Below are 25,983 nucleotides of genomic sequence, written 5' to 3'. Positions count from 1 at the left end.
GCCCTCTGGAGCCGTGTAAACATTTTCCAAACCTTGTCCAAGCTTGCATTTTATTAGATAGTGAATCGGTTATGTTCGTCGCAATTTAGAGGACTACTCGTACTTGTAATTTGGGTATACTGACATTTTTCTGATACGGGTGTATGCTACCTAAACTACTATTACAAAATTCATTTCCAGCAGCCTGGTTTTCTTTAAACAATCTGTGCCAACTCTATAAATGTTGCCAGGCAGTGGGTGTTAATTAGCATTTCCCGCGGCAAGCTTGACAATGACGGGAGTGTTAAATAATATCGTTGAACAGGAATTAAAAGTGCAAGCCTGAGGCGGAACCATCACAGTGCTACCTTGTTATTACAGCGCGCCATTCTTCACGGAACCCTTTTCGACATTTGACCCACTTGCGATTGAAATTCATTTAGGCTAAATCCGAAGATTCTGTGTCAAATTATGCAATTGCGCCAGGTGTGTATTTCTCGAATAACAGAGTACATAGATTTAGGAAGCAAAGTGTCCGAGCACATTCGAGCACCTCACAGGTGACTTCGACGAGAATGTAGGCTTTGCCATGGAGATGAGCAAACACCTCAGCTTCCAAAAACGACCGTTCCCGAGCGCGCGCCCTGCCGGGCCTGAGCGTGCCTGAACATGGCTGAAAGGGGAGTGGAGGGGAAACTAAAAATACATTCGTGACGTAAATGTATTAATCTTCCCTGCTCCTTTCACTGAAAGAGCATCTTGCTCCTGTCCGTGCAACTGTGGGCCTGTCCTAGTGCTACTAATTTGGTTATTTACTTAGGAGTTTTATAAAGCGATGCCGCGTGCTCGCTATACATATACTAGCGCGCATTTACACAAAAGCAGAAATATGGAGCCGCCTTCCGCAGTGGTGTAAATCCGCTGAGATGAGAGGAGGGCCTCCCATCCGGCAGTCTTCAACCGCTTCTCTTTGTAGGACTTGGGCTGAAAGCAGAAGTCTGTTTTGAAACACCTTTAGGTGAAGTTCAAATGCAAAATAGGCCTCAGTCTCCCAGTCAACATACACCCATGGGGTTGTAACACAGGCTCCCAACACTTCAGGGACCCCCCATTCTGCCCACGCCCAATTAATATCTTATATCTGTGAGACTTGGGAGGCTCGGGGGCCCTCCTCACATTCAAAAGGGGGGGGGGATATTTTCCTTACGCCGCTGCCTCCTCCTTGTGTTAGCCAATTCAACCAATTAACATTGATATTGTGTTCTGGCCTTATATGGTTTTACCCTACCTCTTCTAGTCTCCTATTGATTTATATAACGTTCTATTCTGTAACATTTCTCTCATGTAACGTAACTGGTTCTATTGTACAGCGCTCTGACACCTTCGGTAAAGTCCGCTATATAAAAATGCGTACCATAAAATAAATAAAAATAACTGATGGCTTCCGGACTCTGACTGAAGGGGCCGACCTGAAATCCTTGGCAGTTATGTAGAGGGGCGCCAGCTTTTAGACGCCCCGTGATTTTTATCCCAGTAGACGTTGCGTGCAAAGCACTGTCTTGTAAAAGTATTCCTTTAATTGACTGAATGAACGTTTACAAAGCCAAGGTTAGACGTGCCAACCTGGCCTTTGTAAAACCGATAGCTGGCAGACTCTGCTGGGCACGGTGAGCTGGAACAGGAACCTTTCACTGGTACACAGCGTTAGGTCGCTGCTTTGTTCTTCAGTTGTTCGAGAATGAAGGCAGCGGTGTTTTCTGTCACATGTACTTTAGTATAGATTTAATTTGGCTAACTGGAGTGAAAAGAATCAGAAAGTGTTGATTAAAGGCGCGTTTTCTAGTTTGTTTTCATATTTAAAAAGGTGTTATTTATATAAAATAAATGTTTTAGAAACCCACACGTGCAGAGATAGTGTATCCTTTATGCTTTTTATTAATGACATATAAAAAGAAACAGGGTACATGGGGCTTTGGTGGCAAAAGGAGAACAATTACAGTCCCTAACCCCAGCAGAACAAGCAGGTATTTAAACAATTGCTGTATATGAGGAAGTCCTTGTCCCAGTACAAGAGGAGTTTGGTGGGGTGAGAGATGGATACACCTCATCTGTGTGAAGGGATGTAGGATCACTGTCCTAGAGTCTGTTTAGGTATAAACCACGAGTCCATAAATACACTGACAGAAAAACAGGACAAGAAAAAAATGTTCCCAGTAATCAGGTGAGCAAAAAAACGATGGATTTAGGCCCAGATCTCTGTACTGGGGTGAATGTATGACATTGTTCTGCATTCTGTCCATCAACTGTTGTTTTTGCATTTTCACCCCGAGTGGGGCGGGTATGCTCAGACGTGAGTCCCATGCTCTCCAAGCCACTGTAATCAAGCTATCCAGGCTGATGAGGGCTGAAAGCCCGAAACCGGTCCTTGGATGCTTGTTTCCAGTCCAGGGTGGACCTCGCTTGGCAGTTCGGGCTGGACTGTTCCCATGGGGCACAGGGTCAAGACTGATTTGCATATGGCTGGGTTCAAACTGGAATGGCATGGTGAGCAAAAAAACGATGGATTTAGGCCCAGATCTCTGTACTGGGGTGAATGTATGATATTGTTCTGCATTCTGTCCATCAACTGTTGTTTTTGCATTTCCACCCCCAGTAATCAGGTAAAACACCCACAAGCTAATAGAGGGTCAAAGGTCCAACAATGATTTACACAAAAATATAAATACATTCTTAAGCCAACTGTACCACTATATCACAGTGAACTTACAGACGTTCCACTCTGACGTAGAAATGAACTAAAGAAACTAGTAATTACTAACCATGGTGGGAATTGTGAACCTGAACCGGTGTGTGAAGTGGATGAAACGTTTTCCAATTACTTCTACATTTGTATTTATTTAAAGGTGGGTATGGGGGAGTAGAAGAGGAACTCAGTAGAAGCAGATTCCAATATAACCACATTTAAGGAAATCTGGTACAGATACCACTTGTGTAGTAAAGAAGGCCCAAGCAATCCGAGAAACACCAGAAGGATGGGTGAACAAAAGTGAAATGGGTGGTGCACCACTGGAGTTCCAATTTCCTCTCTCCAAGGTCAGTTTCACATAGCCTCCTTCTAACAGAGTGCCCCACAGAGTTCCAAAATGTCACAGGCGACAAGATCCAGGCCTGTGGAGTCAGTCAGCCTGACCTCCAGAGAAATCATGGAGAGCAGAGACAGTCATGACGGGAGATCTGCAAAAGAGCTGAGCCACGTCTACACAATACCTGATAAGTTTAGATGATCAGAGGGACGGACACAAGTCAAACACAAGGGTGAAAAAGGGATCAAGGGTTGGGAGTGTGTGCAGTGTTCGGCTATTTTGGCACCTCAGGTCCAAACTTGATCTTGGGACACAAACTAACCTGAAGTTACCATTGGTAGACAGCACCGGCTCCTCTGCTAAGGTGGGGAGTGTTGCCCCACTGAGTGTAAAAGGAAAAATAAAATGATAACTCAACATTAACGTTACATTATTGTCATTTTATTTTTCTGTAAGGAGCCGAGTCAGGTTAGGGTAGGGCAGGCCGGGAGGTGCCGCAGGGAGTGGGAGTGGCATAATGTGAACTTAAGTGCACATGACGGCTTAACCAGCTAAACCGTCATGCGCACTTAGCATATTCTCCACCCGGCTGTATTGCACAGCTAGGAGGAGAACATGCACAGGCTCCCACTTCTTGTCTGAGGGCTAAACCAGGCTGCTCAGACCGATCATTGAAGCTGCTGTCAAGCTAGTGATAGCAGAGTCGTGATTGACTTCGGGTAGTCTGGGAGCCTGTGTGCTGCCAGGAAGAGAAGAGGCGGCGGCCCTTCAGGTAAGTGAACTTGCATATATATATTTTTTCCATCAAGACCCCCCACCACCACTAATTTTGCAAAGCGCCCTCCACAGCTGTTAGAGCATTCACTGGAATAAGCCACCCAATGACTGCAGAAATCCTTCACAGACTGGGGTTTCTTCTTAGAAACATTAGCAGGTACTCAGGGACTAGGTAAAGAGTTTTAAGCATCAAATATTTCAAAGTGTGATAAATTCCCAAAAACACTGCACTGGGCATATACCAAAGATGCCCATCAACCAATGTAGGTGGCTTTTGAGTCTTCTAGATGAAAAGGAAATACCAATGCTGCAAACCATAGGTTAACTTTCTTAGAAATATGGTCAACCATATCCGCATAATGTAAAGGATTTGAACTGGAACATAAGAGGTAGATAAAGCAGGTGGAAGGGAGAAAAACAGTACTGAGAAACTAGAACAATAAGAAGGGATCCCATATGTGGACTAAAGACGTCCACTCACTAACCTTGGAGATGAAGGACTTGAGTTTGAGAATGCTGGGTAGGGTGGGGGGGTTTGGGTTTAAAGTGCATACCGGAAAAAGGCAATGACCACAGAAAATCGACAAATGTTTTTAAAACTATGTATGCTGTTTAAAATGGCATCATCTACTTTCACCATTAGAAGACCCCCTTCCCCCCAAGAGTCTTGAGCACGGGAAAATTGGTAGTTAATGGTGTATTGTGAGATTAGATCCTGTCAATATATAAGAACCTATAAAGAATGAACTGGTTTTATACAAAAAATATTTTTTACTAAGCTAAATAAAGAGAAATATTAGTTTATACCACCTACATATGGTCCACCAAAATGGCATGTAAAGTGCCCAATATTTCATTCAGGTAGGCTGAGTTGCCTTCTTGTCTCCATCCATCTGACAGCACTAACAAGGTTCAGTCACCACCCACTCTTACCTGGAGCAATTCAAAGATGCTCTGCTGTCAGACAAAGTCTTTCTTATTGCCTACTCACATGGTGAAGCGTGTGGCACAACATTTTACAGATTCCATTAAAAAAAGCTTACATTGCCATCTATCATTGGCAAATAAATTCTGATTCCGTACATTCTATTTCCTTCAAATGGGTGTGATGAAGGTATACCAACACTATCACATGTAATAAATCATAACCAACCTGGCTACAGTTACCTGTAAAGGAGGATCAATAATTATCCATGCAGGGAGCATCATACTTGGATTAAGAGGCTGAGTTCCAACTCTGAAGTATATCAGGCCACTTGAATCACAGGCCCAGATGTGCTGGTTCCCACATGTCAGACTGATCAGCTTAACACCACCTAGAGAGAAATGTATACAGGTAGTGTTGGCTCGCAATATGAGGCGATCATAGCAAACAAGGCTAAGCACACTTATTTAATGTATGAGAAAGCAGTTACTCACAACGATTAAAGCATAACAAGAAAAACAATAAACACAAAGGTGAAAACAGATGTCTATCTTCTTCTTCTGCTCCACTAGATTCATTCCCACTTCATAAATTGGCAGAAGTATCCCAATGGACTCTTAGTACCCACTGAGCATGGAGTTAGAGAAGTCCATGGTTTGCGATAGATATAAGTTACTCATTACATCATCTGTATATGACCATAGCTGCCCCTAAGTGAAGTGATATCTTGCTGGTAATGATTGCAGGGGTTTATTCTATTTGACTGTTTAGTAACAGGGCCCTATACGGTGCAAACTTTGATTAATAATCTATCCTTTCCACGATTATTCCTCCAAATCCCAGGACTTGAGCAAGTAATCTTTGTACTCGACCCAGATCATCTGTTTTTAACAGGAGACAAACCGGTGTGCCCCTTGTCCATACTTCTGTCCAAACTGGACACATTTTCAGGCTTATTTATGGAGCGGGTACAGGGCCAACTCTGCAGTCCATTTCATTATTGTCAAATTGACAAACAGAAAGGTCTTTTAAAACAAGAATTGTTTGAAAACTATTTAACAGTCTTTGGGTAGGTTTTCAACTCTTCCTTAAAGCCAATAACATGGAAACTGGTCGTGCAACTTATTACCTGCAATTTCCTGGAAGCGATGGCCCAGATTTAGACTGGTCAACCAACCGCAAAAGCAGATGCCATTATTTAACAGTGTCACTTCTATCCCGACTATGTGAATGAAATTTATCTGAAAAATACTGCAAACAACTCTGGAATAATTTCTGTTGCTAAGGCTCGTAAATGACCAAAACTTTCTGTGCTCTCTCTGGTCTCCTCTTCAGCATGGCCCTCAGCCAGTGTTTTCAGAAATCTCATTGCAGGAGGGGTCGATACCTGGAAAAAGTACAGACATAGCATCTAATGTAAACGGTTGGTAGGCCCTCACTAAACCAGAATCTGACAGATAAGAAATGCTACGCAGGGAGAAGTTAAAGTTGGTAGGCACAGCGTCCCATGTACTCGGGATCTAAGTGTTCCACCCAGACACACAGCAGGTGATTCTGAGCTTCTGTACCGCAGGGGTTTTGCAGGACTGGTCTAGAATATGTAGTGCCTCACAGAGTTACGGTGGGATCGTAGAATTTTAACTGCACCACTAAGAACACACATCCCTGCAAGGCAGCAAATGCGAAAAACAACTGGAAACATCAAAAGGTCAACTAGCACATGTTGCTGGCCTCGTGGAGTGAGTAATCTGTGGAAAAAGAGAGCCTACGAGACTGTGTGACAGTTTTAAAGTAGGCCTGTCTGAATAGAACATTTGGAAACAAATAAAAGGAGAAAATTAGAAGATATATCTTAATAGTTAAGCGCCACAGAGGTACTCCAGAGTACTGTGAAAATGAAGAAAATACTCCCCTCTAAACAACACTGGTATCAATAACAAAGAGAATAATGTCTTCAATGTGTCGTTTGAAGTGCACCACAATCAGACTGATAAAACAGGAACAATTGTGGCAGCTACAACGGGCACCTTGGGGGGCTGAAAACAAAAAATAAATGGACCAGATGCAAAGTAAATGTCGCTGAAATCCTATAGGAGGAATAAGGCAACTTTGGATACATTGAAGACTGCCCGATAAGGCAGCAAGAAAGATGTGCAAGGATTCTTGATAACCTTTATAACGCTGATCATATTAGAAACTTGGGTCTCAACTACTTTCAGAAAATGATGACCTAAAAAGTTTAATGAGTTTTTACACCACCCATATATATATATTCTGAGGAGTCAACTACCCAAATACTTCTCCTAACAAAAAAATAGAAAAATAGGGCAAGCCGGTGGGTTCGGAACAGTCTTCAGAAGCCACAAAACAAATGGAAAATCATGAGAGCAGTACAATGTAGACTGACAACTATCAAAAAGACAGCAAGCAGTCCACCATGGACTGTTCCATAGGAGGGGTGAAAAGCACACAATGAGAGGCGACTTGTTACTTTATTTTATATAGACCTTGCTGCACTGGGAGCTACTAAATCCATCCCTTGAGGGCCCTGCGCTAACATGTATGCCTTGTTCAAAAGATGCAGACGCACTGTACTCAGAAGCCAGAATAGTAGCCCACAAGGGATCTTTTATTGTGCAATGGAGCATGGGCCCCTCAGCCTGCCCTCCATTGAGTCCGCTACCTTTAGGCTTCTCAGTGCAGATTACTCCAACATCTTAGCCAGCATTTTAACACGTCCTTCCTGTTAACACAAGATGAATCTAATAGTATCAAGTGTCTCCTGAGGTCGGAAGTCCTGTGATCTCATTGCTTGCCCACAAACGTAACACCTTTTGTTGGGCTCCTGGGAGAGTCGGTGATTACTGGACAGCATCCTGTATGGCTACAGTCATTTTTCACAGGTGTCCGGTGACCACCATACTGGTGCACTCCTGCTGAATGGCCACATTACTAATTTTGGACAGTGATTGCAGGGTCAAATAGTGAACACCAGGAGGGGGGAGTAGGAGTGGAAATTAGGACAATGTGATACAGAAAATAACACTGAACTACAAAGTGCAGTCGTTGCTTATGGGAGATAGCTACAACATAATGAATGGGGAATGGGCGAGTTTCGTCCAGGGAAGAGGAAACCTACTCTGGACAAAGGGACTGGTGTGATACCCTCCTGAACCCACTGTGTACAGAGGGTTCACGGATGGAGGCAGAACAGATTTATGAGCAGGCTGTTATATCTAGGATGTGGAATACTGGCTTACACAGAAGTAAATATTGTTTTTGCAGCATGCAAATGCGATCCAAATGGACTCGCTATTTATCAGTCAACCCGTGAACTACACATTCACACACACATAAATACATTCTTAATACATCCCCCAGATATTGTGACGGCAGGGGACTCGATTATAGGGGCTGGGCTAACTTTTTACTGAGTTGAGCTCATAGGCAGTATCCCCGAAGGATTGTGAGTCAAAAGGCTTGTGCTGTAGACCAGCAGTTTTTAACTGGCGGTCCGGAGATCCATGGGTATTCGCTACACGCCTACTCAGGAGGTCTGCGACTGCTTAGAAAATTAAATATTGTTAACATATTAATGAAGTGTATATCAATAAAGTAACAAAACTGAAAATGTTAAAATGTTCTGTAAATGTGAATGAATTTAAAATTGGAGGTTAAAAATGAAGTTGGTATCCTCAGATTGATTTGTGAGATTAGTTCAAGTGCATTAGACAAAATATAGTATGGACGATAGGTGGCCTCAATTGAATTTAGAAAAGCTCCAACCTTCCCAATAAAAATTTTTTTTTACTTTTTTTTAATTTGTGAAATGTATAAAATATTTTAACATTTGAGTATTTGGTGAATGCTTGGTTCTGTATTTCTGTGTATTGTTTTGCAGTTCAAATCATTGAAATTGCTTAGGCCGGCATCCCCATATACTGCTAATGATGCACCGAGGGACTCTAGATTTTAGTAATGATTAATTGGGGGCGTCCAAAGAAGTCAAAAGGGTAAGAACTGCTTCCGTAGACTATGATTATGTTACCATAAACAAATTAAGGGAAGTGTATAAGTGCTGTGGAGCAAGGGGCAAACCTCCTCTGACACAGAACTTTACACAAACTATAGAGCCCAACTCGATTTGATCAATCTAAGAACCCTCCCTTTGACCTAAGGGGAAAAGAATCATTTTGCTTTAGAAACCTCTCACCCACCTAAGGTAGCCCTTGGTGGCATGCTTCATCATACAAATGCAAAAAGAACAATTGGTGTAGAGATCTGGGCCTAAATCCATCGTTTTTTGCTCACCATTCCAGTTTGGACCCAGTCATATGCAAATCAGTCTTGACCCTGAGCCCAATGGGAACAGACCTGCCCGAACTGCCAGGCCAGGTGCTCCCTGGACTGGAAACAAGCATCCTAGGGCCGGTTTAGGGCTTTCAGCCCTCATCTGCCAGGATAGCTTTACTCCAGTTGCATGGACCCACGTCTGGGCATACCCGTCCCACTCGGGGTGACAAATGCAAAAAGAACAATTCATGGACAGAATGTAGAACAATGCCATACATTCACCCCAGTACAGAGATCTGAGTCTAAATCCATCGCCTTTTTTGCACACCATGCCATTCCACTTTGGACCTAGCCATATGCAAATCAGTCTTGACCCTGCGCCCAATGGGAACAGTCCAGCCAGAACTGCCAGGCCAGGTCCTCCCTGGACTGGAAACTAGCATCCCAGGACCGGTTTCGGGCTTTCAGCCCTCATCAGCCAGGATAGCTTGACTCCAGTGGCATAGAGAGCACGGACCCACGTCTGGGCATACCCGTCCCACTCGGGGTGACAAATGCATAAAGAACAATTGATGGACAGAATGCAGAACAATGTCATACATTCACCCCAGTACAGAGATCTGGCCCTAAATCCATTGTTTTGTATGCCCAGATGTGGGTCCCTTTCTCACTGTCCCACTGGATTCAAGCTAGCCTGGCTGACTATGGGTAATACCCAGAAACTGGTCCCAGGATGCTTGTTTCCGGTCCAGGGGGGGGACCTGGCTTGGCAGTTCGGTCTGGACTGTTCCCATAAGGCACAGGGTCAAGACTGATTTGCATATGGCTGGGTCTAAACTGGGGTGGCATGGAGAGCAAAAGAACAATGGATTTAACTCAGATCTCTTGACTTGGGGTGAATGTATGATTAATTTAGCATTCCGTCCATCATTTGTTTGCATAGCACGTTTCACCCTAAGTGGGATGGGTATGCTCAGATGTGGGTCCCTTGCTCACTGTGCCACTGGATTCAAGCTAGCCTGGCTGATGAAGGGTAATACCCAGAAACGGGTCCCAGGACGCTTGTTACCGGTCCAGGGAGGACCTGGCTTGGCAGTTCAGTCTGGACTGTTCCCATGAGGCCCAGGGTCAAGACTGATTTGCATATGGCTGGGTCTAAACTGGGGTGGCATCGGGAGCAAAAGCACAATGGATTTAACCCAGATCTCTTGACTGGGGGTGAATGTATGATTCAGTCAGCATTCCGTCCATCATTTGTTTGCATAGCACTTTTAACCCTAAGTGGAGTGGGTATGCCCAGACGTAGGTCCCTTGCTCACTGTGTCACTAGATTCAAGCTAGCCTGTCTGGTGAAGGGTAATACCCAGAAACCGGTCCCAGGACGCTTGTTTCCGGTCCAGGGAGGACCTGGCTTGGCAGTTCAGTCTGGACTGTTCCCATGAGGCCCAGGGTCAAGACTGATTTGCGTATGGCTGGGTCTAAACTGGGGTGGCATCGGGAGCAAAAGCACGATGGATTTAACCCAGATCTCTTGACTGGGGGTGAATGTATGATTCAGTCAGCATTCCATCCATCATTTGTTTGCATAGCACTTTTAACCCTAAGTGGAATGGGTATGCCCAGACGTAGGTCCCTTGCTCACTGTGCCACTAGATTCAAGCTAGCCTGTCTGGTGAAGAGTAATACCCAGAAACCGGTCCCAGGATGCTTGTTTCCGGTCCAGGGAGGACCTAAATTGGCAGTTCGGTCCTGACTGTTCCCATGAGGCACACGGTCACAACTGATTTGCATATGGCTGGGTCTAAACTGGGGTGGCATGGTGGGCAAAAGAACAATGGATTTAACCCAGATCTCTTGAATAGGAGTGAATGTATGATTCATTTAGCATTCCGCCCATCATTTGTTTGCATATCATGCTTCATCATACAGTTCCGTGGGAGAATGGGGTGTTCTACAACTAGTGAGATACACTGGAGGACTTTGTTAGAAAAAGAATATGGTAGTGAGTGGGGGCAGAGTTGCTCATTTTTCTTTAATTGCACCTACCACTGTCTTACCCATGTGTGGTGCCATGGTGTGCTACTGGCAGGAAGACTGCCCATACCTTTCAACACTTTCTGAAGTGCCAGGAGAATTTGAATCGATTTGATACAAGCTCAAAATTAGGGATAGGAACTAGGGCCACACACATTCTTGGGGTCAGTGTTGATACACTAATTTAAACCTACAGAATGCGGGTCTTCAGACAGATTTGATCAGAGGAGAACAGGGTGCATAACCTTGACAAAGGGTCAATCACCACACCCACCTCCAGAAATCCATTTTACCATGCCTCTGACACTTTTCTAAATGAGAAAACTACTCTCCATGTCAGACAGATTCTCAATGCATCCAGGGTCGGACTGGCTGTAGCTGGCACCGGGCGTTTTCCCGGTGGACCAGAAGGGTTAAGGGCCGGTTCTGGACGGGTGTGGGGCATTATTGTTACTGGGGGTCGGTTTTGCAGCAGCACTGCAGTATTGGCCCTCCGTAACAAACTAAGCAGCAGTGATTCCACAACCCCCCCCTCAGGGCCCGGTCCGAGTTAATTGCCAGGGCTGGTATGAATTCCCAATTTGGCCTTGGATGCATTCTTAGAACAAGGTAAGAGCTGGGCTCAAATCCCTGGACTTGTGATAGAGAGGCAACAGGCAAAGAAATGGGAGCTTTACTTTCCTATTTAGATGTACAACAAAACCGTAAACATGGAAGGAGTATGACTAAATTATTTTCTGAATTGGACACAGAGAGCAACAGAAACCTAACATGATAGATTGACCAAAACCTGACTGATAGCTAGATGCATTAAGGGTGTAGGTCTAAGGAACAAGAGTTCCTTGAGGCTATGTCCAAAGACATCAACTCATACAGCCCAGAGTTTATGCATCTTGTGTTCTCAGACCTGGTCAGTGGTCAGCTGCAAGCTGAATACAAAAAATAAAATGAAAATAACGTGTTATTATCATTTTGTTTTTTTGTATTCAGCTTGCAGCTGAAGCCAGGCAGGCGGGGTTGAGCTTCCCATGCATCACGGGGGTAGGTGTGGTGGCAGCACCAAAAGTGCCACTTCATGCACACTCTGCATGTTCTCCACATAGGCTGTATTACAGCCTGTGTGGAGAACATGCAAAGCCTGCCAGCCACTGTCTGAGCGCCGAACTACGGCGCTCAGAACAATCACAATGCTGCTAAGGCAGCGTTGTGATTGGTCAGGGGATTCTGGGAGGCTGTGTGCTTCCTTGCCGGAGTGCCGGCAAGAGGACGGAGGAAGAAGAGGCGGCAGCAAGAGGTAAAAAGGTAAGTGCTTTATGCTTTATTCCCTCCCTTCCCTCCGTCTCCCCCGCCACACCACCCCTGATCGGTAGCAGCCGCTACTAGTCCTGGTGAAACTATTTGCAACATACGGGGCCTGCCAGTTTCTCTCCGTGTGAATTCAGAATTTGTGGGTAAATTTAAGAGTTCTGACTCACATTGCTAATGCCAGGTATCAGAAATACCCAAGAAAAGTTGACAACGGTACTCGCATCTAGTTCCATTAAGTATCAAGGGACGCTTGAGATAAGGAATAGTTTGGGGCCCTTTGTTATGCTAGTGGTGGAGAGGCACCCTGAGAGATCTCAACACTTAATCTAAGAGGGGAGATCACAAACCGACCGGGTGGCTATTGTTAGGGCAGGTGATCACACTATTTTATGCCAAGTGGCAGCCAACAGCCAAAGACAAATAGTAGGTCGCTTGAAGTTGGCTGTTGAGGCGAACAATGCTCTAGGTCAGTGGAAAGAGGAAGGGCATGAAACAACGTCAAACCAAGGTGTTGGGGGGGGGGCATGAATAAAAAAGGTTAAGGCACAAAGTAATTTTCAGCCCACACTGCGTGAAACAAAGCAAGGAACAAACGTTGGTGAACAGCTCTACAGCGAAGCTTGCTTGACATAGAAATCTCTTTCACCAAATCTGCTAACAAAACAATGTACAGCCAAGCCACTAAATGTCAGGACTACAAAAAAATTGGCAAAGGGTGGGGACAGGACTCAAACGTTACGCATTCATTTATTGGTATTGTACTATTTTGCATATGACACACAGTAAAGCCAGTATCAGTTAGTATTCACCAGTGTATTCTTCAAACTATCTAATGCAAACGCCAAAGCAATAAACAATGTTTTAGCAGTATAATGTTTTTGTTCCACTGTTCATCAGGCACTATACCAAAACACGTTTAAAAAGGGCTACGATTGTAACCCACACCATTCTAACCAAACATAATAAATGTATATAAAGCTAGAAAGGCATTTCCCTCATTCCTCTGCACTCCTCAAATCAATTCCACGCAGTGACCAATTTCTGGATAACAGCACCATTGTTGTCACCACCAGGACACTAAAGCATAGGCCACACCACAAACCAACATTCTTTCAATCAAGCACACCATAGGTTGCGATCCTTGCATGCTAATATAATGAGCTGCTTCGACGGGGATATGAAGGGCTATCTAAAACAACTACAACACCCCGGAGCCTTGGGTGTTTTTCAACCTAGAACAGGGTAATCACTCTCACAAAATCAGCAATCAACAACGGAGGGTGATTGGAGATAAATAGATTAGCGAACAACAACCACTCTGCAAGTTTTCATAGTGGTAAGCATAACGTCTGCAACCACAAGGGCACGTTGTCAAGCTGCCGCGGTGTCTAAGTAGCCACCCTACTTATATACCGCATTTCCGTCACGCACACCGTGCCTTGGATATCACTGACAGGCGCATTAATGCTCAGCTGCGGAAGCACTTGAACGCAAACGGCGTCAGAGGCCCACAACAAGGAGTCACATATCACCCGGTCAGCACTGCCAAGTATTACTGCCCCCCACTTCACCGACACATTCCAAGCGCTGCGCGCGTTTGACGTACAGTGTTTACATTCTGATTGCGTTCAATGCAAAGCTGCTCACAATTAATCACTCTGACTGAGTCCTATCAGAGCGCCCTCTTACGAAAGCGAATTTTGATAGGGTGGCCTTCTTCAGGGCCTTACCCTTGAGCTTAGGACACCGTGTTCAGAAACGTATATGCCAAAGGTGACCCTCAGCCAATGACGTTCGTCGGACGCGGCGCGCTACGTGAATAGACACACTGAACCTGGGCAGCGTTGAGAGACGCTTGCCACGCGCACATTCTTTCCGACTGGCTTTAAATACACGGGAGAATACAACGTTTCCAGAATACGGTCCTAAGAATAGCCGCGTATGTATACCTCAACGTGTTTTTCGGCTACGTTGCATAATAACCAGACATGCGATAACAAACACGGCAACGACGAGAAGAGACCTGAGTTTGAAATATTTCACTCCATGCTCTAAAATTAAAAGAAACAGAATTGAAGGAAGTGCTCTCCATGTTAATTAAAAGACCTAAAGAGCTTTTCGAATGGTTGTAAGGAGCTACTCCACTTGTTATGGCTGGGATAGTGTTGTTTCTACCATGTTCTCATATTTCCTGTTACTTCTTTATTTGTGCCTATTTTAATGAGTTCTGAGAAGTAAGCATTAGCTAGCAGGACTCTGTTATTAAAACAGAACTTTTTGGTGGATGCTCAGTCTCCCTGGAGATTTCTCACCTCATGAGTCTTCCTAGGCGCCAGACTGGATCTCTAATATTGCAACAGCTCTCCTGTGCCAGGAGGTGCCGCCATGGTCGCCAGACGACTGACACATCCCCCTAATGAACATCACAGAGCCACGTACCGTGCCATCCGTTGCTCTGATTTCAGTTCTCGCCCACTTAGTGTTAGAGATGAGATTCACAAAAGTATAGTAACGTAATACATACACCTACCTCTGTCCTGGGTAGTAAGTACCACAGCTCCTACTCCGAACAGGGAGGCGAGTACGTTGGTGAGGAATATGCGGGTAGGCAGAGTATCCACCAGAAAGACCATTAAAGAAGAGAAGTACCTTTTTTGTCTGATGGATCATACCACCTGCAGCAGAAACAATACAGCACACAACAAAGATCACCGAAGAGGGTGCCCTACATGGCTGCACGAAAGGTGAAGAAGGATGTGCTAAATTTTGAACAACCGCAACCTCAAAATGAACAGAAGCAGCAACAACATCTACACATACTAACAGACAAACTAAGACCTGGGTAGAGCCAGAGTACAAAGGATGGAGATGAACTGATAGCCACAGACAGCACACTGGCAACCACACAGAAACCATCCACTTGCCAGAGAAATCCTAACAGTGGGTTGTAGTTTGAACCCCACTTCGGTTCCAGAGTAAAGAAATAGGCATGAGGGTGCAGAATAAACGAAAAGAAAGGAACCAGCAAACATTGCCACTCCATCACACGCTAGTAGAAGCACCCTCATTAACACAGAATCCTTTTAGGTCCAACACATAACCTGTCATGAGGAAAAGGCATTACACCGGGCACAAATCAGCAAGAGGTCACTTGTTTTAAGTCTGACGTTATTATTCAGAAACCATAAGCAATGGCACTAAACCAATTCTACATCAAGGCACAGCAGAACTGGGGAAAACTACGCCATGTCCGCTCCAACACACATCAACAGGCTGCAACAGAGATCAAACAGAATCACTCACAATCCTTATACAGAAAAAACAAAGGCACAGATTAACCCAAAAATCATCAGTCAAGAAAGGTTCGAAAGCGGAGTAGTCGTCTAAAACGGCCAGAAACATAGTAAGGAACAGTCAGAAACAGTGTAGCATACTCTACCATTACAGTTAACTGGAGGACAAATGACATCACCGAAGGTGCAAACTGACTACTCACAACAAAACTGCCCAGTTGGACATAGGACTCTGCCATGGGCAACAGCAGCCCAGAATGGAAGAACGCAGAGCCCTCAAAATCTGAAACAAGACCGAAGGGGGACCTCCTCAAAGGACACTGGGACTTCCAATATGTGTATGCATTATCAAAGGATATAGCTGAACATCTCATAAAGAACCAATCAGAAAGAACAAGCCAAGACATGCTATCAAATGCCAGCCCAAACACGTAGGATCTATGGGAGGGAATTGCACCAAAACCAGGCATTGTCCCCAAGAACAACAGGAACAAGATCAACAGAAACGTCAATATAAACACCAGAAGGAAACGTGGTCATAACAATGAGCCTGGCCACATAAGCCCTAGTCTGCATTACGTCGGAGGGTGAAGCTCAGCAAAAACACCCCCACACCATAATGAGAATCTCGAAAGGCAGAGCATATCTCTTCAGCATCAACATGAAAGGGAAATACAAAAATAGTAGGCAACAGCATTCCAATGGCCAAAGCCACAATCAATCATTAGCCTACCCGTGCAATCTATACAATCCCAACCCAGGAGAAATCTGATACTTAGGACACTAAAGAGTATGCCACCTATTGTACTTCCTCCGGACCTGCTCAGCACCTACTCCTAGATGACCAATCCAGAAAATATGCTCACTGGAGGGACCCAAGTGAGCAATAAGGCATAGGGACATAAAGAAGTCTACTGATTTGGCCATTGCTGTCAGCAGAGATAGAAGTCTGATCCAATAGTGTCCAGAGCGGTTAAAGAACCGGAGGAAAACACCATGACGGAGACCACCAAAGGCATCAGAGACAGGACTGGTAGTATGGAAAAACTTGAAAATCCACAAAAAAATTCAGAAAAGAGCACCTGAACCCAGGTGAAAGGACACACAAATGGAAAGATGTCAAATCACGGGGTGGCCTCATATAAGGCCGTAAGTTTCAACGCTGCAGCAATCACATTAGTGGGTTGCGTCGTTTGACCTTCTCAAACACCTGTGAAAAGAGAACAGTGTCAACTGCACCCTGCAGCACCAGTACTGTTCCATTGAGAAGTAGTTTAACAAATTAGCCTGCTGTGCAGCAATCTTAGTACTTTTTGCTTTCATAACTAAAATGACTTAGCTTTCCAGTGCTTTAAGTGTAACCACTAAAAAGATTGTCTGACCTAATGAAAGATAAATGAAGAAATAGGCCCATGCTGACTCCTTACAGACCATACTATGCCCACTACTTCCACCACTCCTTTTTGTGTTTCTGTGGCAGCCTCAGGACAGCTAAACAGTTTCTTCAAGTTGGGCACACCAGTCCATCCTCGCTTACCAAGGGTGTCAATCTCTCTTGGCGAGCCCCGTCCCAATACCCATAAAAAAATACAATCTCCCTGTGTTCCCCCATATCATCACCAATACCCAACAAGGCAAATTTGAGGAACAGGTCCATGGATTTCCCGGTCACTCGGGCGAGCAATGACATTTTTTTTGGTCAATACTGTTTAACGGGGACAGGCCCACACTACATGGAAGAAATTGCCCTCTCTTCTTGCCAGCGAGTGCAGGCAGGCATAGCTAGTTTGTTGGCTTGCCATAGTATAATAGGCGCATGACAGATCCAATGGAAGTAATTGAGCTGTATGAGTCCGAGTCTGGCAGAAATGATCAGTGTTCTGGGTAGCACGCATGCGTCCCTGCAGTTGACGTTGTCAAGGGGCCCAGCCATGTCTCCTATCGAGACTTCAGGGTGTCAAGGGCGGTCAGGGAGTGGATGATAAGAATTTCGTTTCAGCCTGATTTCAGTACTCTTCCCAGCAGAAACTGGACCGCTGAATACCAATGTGGTTTGCCAAAAAATGTAAAAAAGCATAGGCCTGGGTTTGCTGCATCAATATGAGGTGCGCTTAGAGGCTTTGCAAAAGTTTTTGGGCAAAAAGCAAGGAAAGAAATGTGCTTCTCTGCCAGCAGTTGGGTAGTAATAGGCATAATTAAACCCTTGCCCCTGTGCCATGGTGCCACTGCACTGCTTCGGTTGTCACTTGTTACAACTAAAGTGTAGAGCAGAGAGATTTCTATTGCACTCAATTCGTCAACAGGATATATATATATATATATATATATATATATATATATATATATATATATATCTAACCTCAACCTCACATACCATGAGGAAAAACGACAACATGTGGTGAAGTATTTTCAAAGTTTAATGTCGCTCTTCAACGCGTTTCGCCTGTCCCAGCAGGCTTGTTCACAAATAAAGTTTTCTATTTACAAAGCGCTTTTTAAACTCTCACCATGTGACCCAATCACGTGAAACCACAAAATGATAAAACTAAACAACAGACTTGTAGTTCTTTACAAGCATATGTAGAGTTCGTGTAGTCACAATTTATCAAAGCGGGATTAGTAACCAGCAAAAATGGGCAATACTTGGCTCATGCAATATCGACATACTTAGCATATCCGCAACTAAATAATAACATTGCGTAATGCACAAAAATTGAAACGGCGCCTGGAACAAAATCATATATCCCAAAATGCACTTAAAATTCATTTAACTAGAGCCAGAGAATAGCATAATTCAATTATTGACTACTAAAATTGTCGAATGCATGTAGTCAAATAAATGCAAGAATTTAGCCCTAGTGGGCAAAAATACAAAAACGGTATACAGCCTTACTGTTGATAATGTTCCTGCACGCAAAATAAAGCCCAAGTGGGCCCACTTTGACTTTATTTTGCGTGCAGTATTCATGGTTGCATATTCACTAAAATGACAAGGGTAGCGGAAAAGACATCGCACACCCTTTGACATCAAATGAAGTGACCCCATGTGGCCTTTGACCCAGAAGTATCACAGGAAATGACATCGGGTGACATTTGATCCTGAAGCCGTCAAAAGAAGTAGAATCACCGGACCTTCGAAAAAGCATTCAAGTGAGGGTGTCTAACATATAGTCACATTTCAAATAGATAGCAAAAACATTCACACCGAGAGATGTGTAGGGGAAGATGGTTTGAGTTATGACCTCTCACTCACGGTGCACGTGCCCCTTGTCAATATCTCGCCCCTCTAGTTAAATAGTGCTCAATATATATATATATATATATATATATATATATATATATATATATATAATACAGTGTGACAGAACAACATATTTAAGAATGATGGGTTGCACGGGCCCTTGAGCACCATATTAGCATTCGGTGTACAGGAGAAGTAGAACAAAAATTGGTTTCTTTTTAGTCTTATTCAGGACTACTTTAAATGTGAATGCACTTGTGTGGTAGGAAGGCATATTTATATAGGAAAAAGTGCCTTTCGAATTAAACATAAAATCACAGACAGATACTACCCTTGGTGGTCTGTAGCAGGATGGTCACTGCATGCAATAAAACTATAACTTCACTTGAGTTGAAGTCATGCACATCTTTCTGGTTTTCCTGGCAAAAATACAGTTTTGAGCCGTGCAGGTTCGGGAATTTTGCTTCCATTTTGGTGGTGAGCTTAATTTAAATGCAGAATTCTTATCACCATTTAGCGATCACCAAAACAAGTGTAAAAACTAAAGTACATTTATGGCCAAGATGTACTATGCTTAAAGAAAATAATATATTGCCATGTGCAATATGAAAACTAAAATAGAACACAGCTCTGCATAACGTGATCAGTCTTTTCAACGCAAAATTATTTGCCCTTTTCCATGTTAAGATTGCATGTATAATTTGGAATCTTCACAGCATGCAGCTTTGTTTGAAGGTCACCTGTGAATCTACCACAGGACACCACCAGAAGGCTCAAAGGGAAAGCTAGGGCGAGCAGCTCATACCTCTGACGACTCCTAACTGATGTCTATTAAAGTGTTCTTGTGCAAATATGACAAAAAGTGCAGAAGTGCTGGATCAATTCCTCGGTTAAAGAGAATTTGTCATAAGTTCGAGCAGTTGGCATAGTCAAACGCTGAGGTCAGGTCCATGAACGTCAAATATAGAGGTGTTTTTTTGGCAACAGTGTATTTGCCCATGACCAGGTTCAAATGTAGGCACTGCTAAATCATCCCTACGTGCTTTCTGAGCCTATACTGACAAGGATATAAAATCGACTCATCCTCTATCCACTTCTTAATTCTATTATACAGGACACTCTCTAGGATTTTAACAGTTGTATCTATTAATGAAATAGGCCTATAGCAATCTGGTTTGGACTGGTCACCTTTTTAGGTCTCGCCTGTCGATGCGCATGCGCATCGAGCTTGCGAGACTATGGGGGCTTATCCACTCTTTATCCAACTTGCAAGGAATCGTGGCGATTCCTTGCAGTGCACGAGAAATTGAAGCTCAATGCGCATGCGCAATGAGCTTCAAAGCGCGTGCACAAGCCCCCAGCCGCCTGCATTGCCTGCTCTCTCTGTCACAGCCTCCCCCAGCTCCGCCTCCTCACTTTTTGATTGCACGGCCGTTAGGCCGTGCCTCCCCTACTCTACTCCCCCCTCCTTCTCCACTCCCCCTCACGAGTGTCACGACGCACCTCCGGATCCGCCCCCTCCCCATTTTCTCTGCCTGCCATGTCGCGTCGCATTTCTCCTCCCCCCTCCCCCCAGCCGCCTGCCTTGCCTACTCTCCCGCCCCCTCACTTCTTGATTGCACGGCCGCTAGGCCGTGCCTCCCCTACTCTCCTCCTCCTACTCTCCTCCCCCCTCCCCTTATCTGGCCTTCCCTCCGTCTGTTCCCTCTCCCCGCTCCGGACACCTAAGTTAAACTGTACAAAACAAGAGTCTACAGTAAACAGAAACAAGAACACAATTTGTATGCCTTTCACCCACACACGTTCCAGTAAAATCAATATTATGTTCCATAAAGCCGGACAAGAAGGAAATTCGGACATGAAGGGCAAGGGGGCAGGGTTTAAATTCGTGAACTGCTTCTTTTGCAAAAAATGGAATTCCCAATCAAACCAAGTTGTGAAAGCACTTCCAAAAGAGTTTGCATGTCGCCGTGTTTCACCAAAGCCCTGCACTGTTTGTAGCGATAGTAAACGGCAATGCCTACGTCCTAGCACAAGTCCCTTTGTAACCAGCGGCTAGAATGGAACAAACACCATTAAGAGTTTTTACATATATGGAAAGACAGTTTATTCTATTTTTTAGCAAGCACGAGGCACATCTATGACTGCATGTAATTCTTTTCATGTGTGACAAGTGCACAAGCAGAATCGACTTTATACCAGAAACAATTGCAGGAGCCTAGCTTACTGCAAAGGCGTCTGGACTAGGGGTTTCCAAAATCTGCATAAGCTGCTTTTGCATAATTACGTGACATTTCAGAAAAAATGATGTGAAATTACCCAAAATGCTAAACTGACATTTGGAATTATATTTTTGTGTGAAATGCGTTCTCACGTCCAGGACACATTTAGTGATAAAAAAAGTAGCTCACAACCACAGCAAACGGAGATCACTAGATTCTGGCCATTTATTGTTGTTCCATTATGCGTGCGCTCATTTTTTTGCTGTAAAGGACTTAATTATCCGGCCTAATAGATGATTTGGGAAATTTTGTGAAACAAGCCTAATGCAAAATCACTAAAGGTCACACCTACATAACGGAAATCTCGCCCCGGCCTAGTCGAGAGGGTTGTTATAACAAATCCAGGATATATTGCCGGATCAGTGGTTTAAAATAGAGATCAATAGAACAATCTGTGGAAATTGAATTAAAAAAAATTGAACAGAACCTCGAGGAACGCGAGGAAAATGGTAAGACTAATGAACAGAATTACCCTCAAAATATAATTCTTATTACGAAATGCTGATGTTGATTACAGGGTCATTTATGGGGCAATTTAAATAGATGACATACACAGAGTTATCACCCCTTTTACAATTAAATAATATCAAGAGCTTATAATTATTTAAAAGAAAACCAAGTGCCCATTCATTGTTCAAGAGAAATCTAGTTTTTATAAGAATGTGTAGAGTCTATATTTAATAATATTTTATGCAGATTTTTTTTTAAATAGGCTTATGGTGAGTGATATATTAACAAGTTGAAGTTATGAGGATGAGGATGGTCGTATTTGTTGTATCATTATTTGCACACATAACAGATGTGTTTTTAATTAAGAATATTATAAGAGAATTTTTGATTTGTTTGTAGATGCCTCTTAGATTTGTGTGCAACTTTGAGGCAGCTTTAAATTGGTTGCAGTGATGTTGGAGACTGGTCATCAATGAGTCTTGAAACATTACATTTGCCTGCACAGTATCCCTCTGCTAGAAGAGATAGCACCTACGAAGAGGGCAAAAGTGTGTGGTAATGTGCCACGCCTATACGCCACCTCAATAAGAGGTGGGAAAAAAACATGTTTTTATAAGTAACCCTCACCCACTCTAGTAGTGGCATTTTTCATCATCGGGTTCACCCTGACCCCTAAAAGTCAGGGGGGCCTCCATCGTGTTCTAGGGAGCACTTTGCGTGTTTTTATCTGAGGGGATGTAGCAACTAAATAAAAGTCCTCTTCCAACTCCAAGGTATCCCTTTATTAATGGGGAGGATGGGAAAGATTAAAAACTATGGAAGGGGCATTCATGATATTGTGGTCCTTGACCATTAAACGGCAACATGTTTTTGCCCTACACTACTCACCTTGATAGGTCCTGGCATATGTCAGGGAAGGTTTGTTTTATAATACTTCCCCGATTATATTAAATTAAACCTCGGGGCCCTGTCCACTTATATTCCGTCCATACAGGGCTAGGTGAGCAGTGTCTTAAGCTGTGCGCAGGTGCAAAAGAGTAAAGTATATTTGCGCGCTTGTCTGAAAGTAGTTCATCACAGTGTAGCCTCCTCCCTCGAATCACGCTGTGCGCATGCGATCAGTATTTCATGTTGCGCATGCCTATGGGATACACGCATGGTACCTTGATGAAGCTTTTTTTCAGGGAATTGTGTTCATAGTTGGGGTTTCTGGGTGAACCCCAACTCACCCTCACTCACCCTCAACCCCTCACCCTCAACATCAACCCCTCACTCACCCTCACTCACCCTCACCCACCCTCACCCTCACTCACCCTCACCCTCACTCACCCTCACTCTCACTCACCCTCAACCCCTCACCCTCACTCACCCTCAACCCCTCACTCACCCTCACTCACCCTCACCCACCCTCACCCTCACTCACCCTCAACCCCACACAGTGCAATAGGTCTCGGAGCATTTGAGTTAGAGCTCTTAGAAATGTTTATGGCTTTTTTTTTTGTAATTCTTTAGCATTGGCTACAGGAAACAAAAATGCTAAAGATTTACAAAAAAAACCCATAAACAATTCTAAAAGCACTAACTCTAATGCTGCGAGACCTATTGCATTTCCAATGCTTGTTAAAATATAGGCACTATAATAGCTGTTGTCCAAGAATTAGGTACCAGGGAGTGGGCAAGATTATTAAAAACATTCATCAGTAATCGAGCCAAGAATTCAGTACGGAGCAACAAGTCGCCTTCTACTATTGATGTCTTTTCCTCTTTTTTTTCTTTGATATCTTATTAAGCAGTCCATTGGAGTGCATATCTTTTTCCTTCGGCTATGATAGCAGTGAGAGAATGATTCATTTGTACCTCGCACCGCACCCAACCAATCTCTCCCCCATCACCCCCACAACCCTTCCAGTACTCTTCAAAAGGGTGCCGGGTGCCAGATGCCAGACGTCCTACTTGGTGATATTCACATGTTATCTTGTAGCCCAAACCTCCATGACCTGGTCTCTCCCACTATTCCTCGGAGGTGTGCCAGGAACCGAATAGTTGGCTTGGTGATGCCCTGGATGATGTCTAACAACAAATTCTTGTGCCTCTTAAAGACCCCTTTTTCTTGCCTTTTCTCCATCTCCATTTGCCCCTCTCTTGCTCCAAAATCGCATCCACAACTAGTTAGATACATTTAAAATGTACTGAAATTGGCAAAGCAATTACCCACTACCCACCATCATAAAAGTACAGAAAACACTGTTTTCCATACCGATAGAATTGCCACCAGGATGTTTGATGCAACACAGCAATGCAACTGGGCGGCCATCATAAAAGTATGGAAAACAATCTTTTCCTTTTTTCATGATGGTTGCCGGACTCTGTGATGCAATGTGACAGTGCATTAGGGTGGCCATCTTGAAAGTATAGGAAACTATGTTTTCTATATGCCGCATCACATCGTGTCACACAACGTGGCGGCAATATCTTGAAAGTATGAAAAGAGTGGTTTCTGTACTTTCAAGATGGTCTCCTTGTACATCATCAAGTTGCATTGTGCAAGGTGGCAGCTACAGTGGTGGACCTAGAAAACTTTTTTTTGAACAATTTCAAGATGGCAACTGACCACTTTTGTGTATTTGCTAATGCAAACATATTATAAAAGCATCCAGCATTGTCAAAGTTGTAGGGGCTACTGCAGGGCATTGACAAATCATGAACGACTGGCTTTAACGATAGAAAAAAAAATGTACTAAGTAAAGACTGAAGTTTCCTCTGAGGCAAATTGGTCTATTTTTAGACAATGCTAATGTGATGTTTGTAACAGGGACAACATTAGTTTATTTAGGTAAAAATTAAAAATGTATATCTAAGGGCAAAATGGGTATTTCGTCCAAATATTCTGAGTGCCGATCTGAGTGATAATTCATGCAGATTTAAGGACACCGGTTGCTGATGTTGCAGAATAATCTTCTTGGTTACAAGAAGGCACTTTCCTGCTATGTGGCTGTTACTTTAGGACTACTATGGAGGCATTTCATGCTCTACAATCCCATTAACATATTAATGATAATCCTTTCATTCATTTATTTTCTCTCTATGTAACTGGAGCGCTCTGCTCAGCCGTAGGATCCATATGGCGTCCTTCCTGTCAAAGGCTTTGGTGTTTACAAGATCTGTGTAACTTTGACATATTCCCATGCAACAGATTCTCAGATATTGTATGTGAAACAGTTAGAAATGGTATCTCTGGTTGGGTGAGGCTTGCGCCAAAGCCAGACAGAGACCACCACTCTAGTCAGGGCAAGGGAGTTACACGCCAAGATAACCCCTGCTCACCCCCTTGGCACGAGCAGTCAGGCTTATCCCAGAGGCAATGTGTAAAGCGTTTGCGCAACACACACACACATCAGCAACACACTAGGCACACCACAAAAATGAACTTAAGACAAGGTTATATATAAATAACCTTTGTATTACCATAAACACATTAGATGATAATCACACAGATACACTGTGCCAACTGGCACTGGGCAGTATTTACAGGGGATTATTTACACATGACAGGGCCACGTGGCCCACTGTCAGAATCAGCACTTAGTAGAAATAGCACATAGTAGAAATAGCACTTCTAGAACATAGAATAATTGTAGCACAAAATAACAAGTGTAGGACACAACCAGTAACCACTGGTAAAAGGTAGGTACACACTACGCAATACTATTCACTATAGGCATAGGTCACGCAGTGAAACATAAATTGACTAGCATAAACTATACTAGGCAAAACAACCTCCTAATCATAAAAACACAGTTAGAGGTATCACAGGCATAAAGGCACTGCACATTACTCATAAATCACACTAGGCATAGACACAGTGCGCCCCAGGCGGGGGCAGAACACAGGAAAACTGTCCCCAGGCCAACTGGCCTCTCATGGGGCTCAAACGCCCTTTGTCCCAAATAGTCAGGTCTGGCTGAGCACGCAGCCAAAAGCAACAATGCAAGAGAACAGCCTAAACGTGGCAGCTGCCCACTAATTGCTGGGAAGCTGTTGAATCACCAAGAGATGGGCACAGGCTCTCAAAGCGCCCTAAGAACAAATGCCAACAAACAAGCACTGGCACTACTGTGCCCCTGGGCTCCGTTCTGGGGCTCTTTGAACAATATTGCCTCTGTTGGAGCCACTCGGGGCTCTAAAGTAATGGTGCCCCCGCGTTGGAGCCACAAAGGCTCTCAGCACAATCAGCCACACGTTGCAGCTGCCCACTGTCGGGCGGGGCAGCTGTAGAACAGATTAGCCCTGGCACCACTGTGCCCCTGACCCCTCACTG

The 25,983-nt window shown here is 44.0% G+C and overlaps 1 protein-coding gene across 4 annotated transcripts in view; it reads right to left on the bottom strand.

Moving 5' to 3' along the window:
• The window catches only part of TECPR2 (tectonin beta-propeller repeat containing 2), a 512,189-nt gene that overhangs the window by 86,747 nt on the left and 399,459 nt on the right, over positions 1 to 25,983 (bottom strand). For all 4 annotated transcript variants that reach the window (XM_078660212.1, XM_078660215.1, XM_078660213.1 and 1 more), the window contains one exon: positions 5,007 to 5,155. In XM_078660212.1, coding sequence (XP_078516338.1) covers positions 5,007 to 5,155 — 149 coding nt within the window. The remainder of the gene's footprint in view (positions 1 to 5,006; positions 5,156 to 25,983) is intronic.

The sequence above is a fragment of the Lissotriton helveticus genome, chromosome 9 (assembly GCF_964261635.1).
Source record: "Lissotriton helveticus chromosome 9, aLisHel1.1, whole genome shotgun sequence".
Lineage (NCBI taxonomy): Eukaryota > Metazoa > Chordata > Amphibia > Caudata > Salamandridae > Lissotriton > Lissotriton helveticus.
This window is presented reverse-complemented; position numbering and strand designations above follow the sequence as displayed.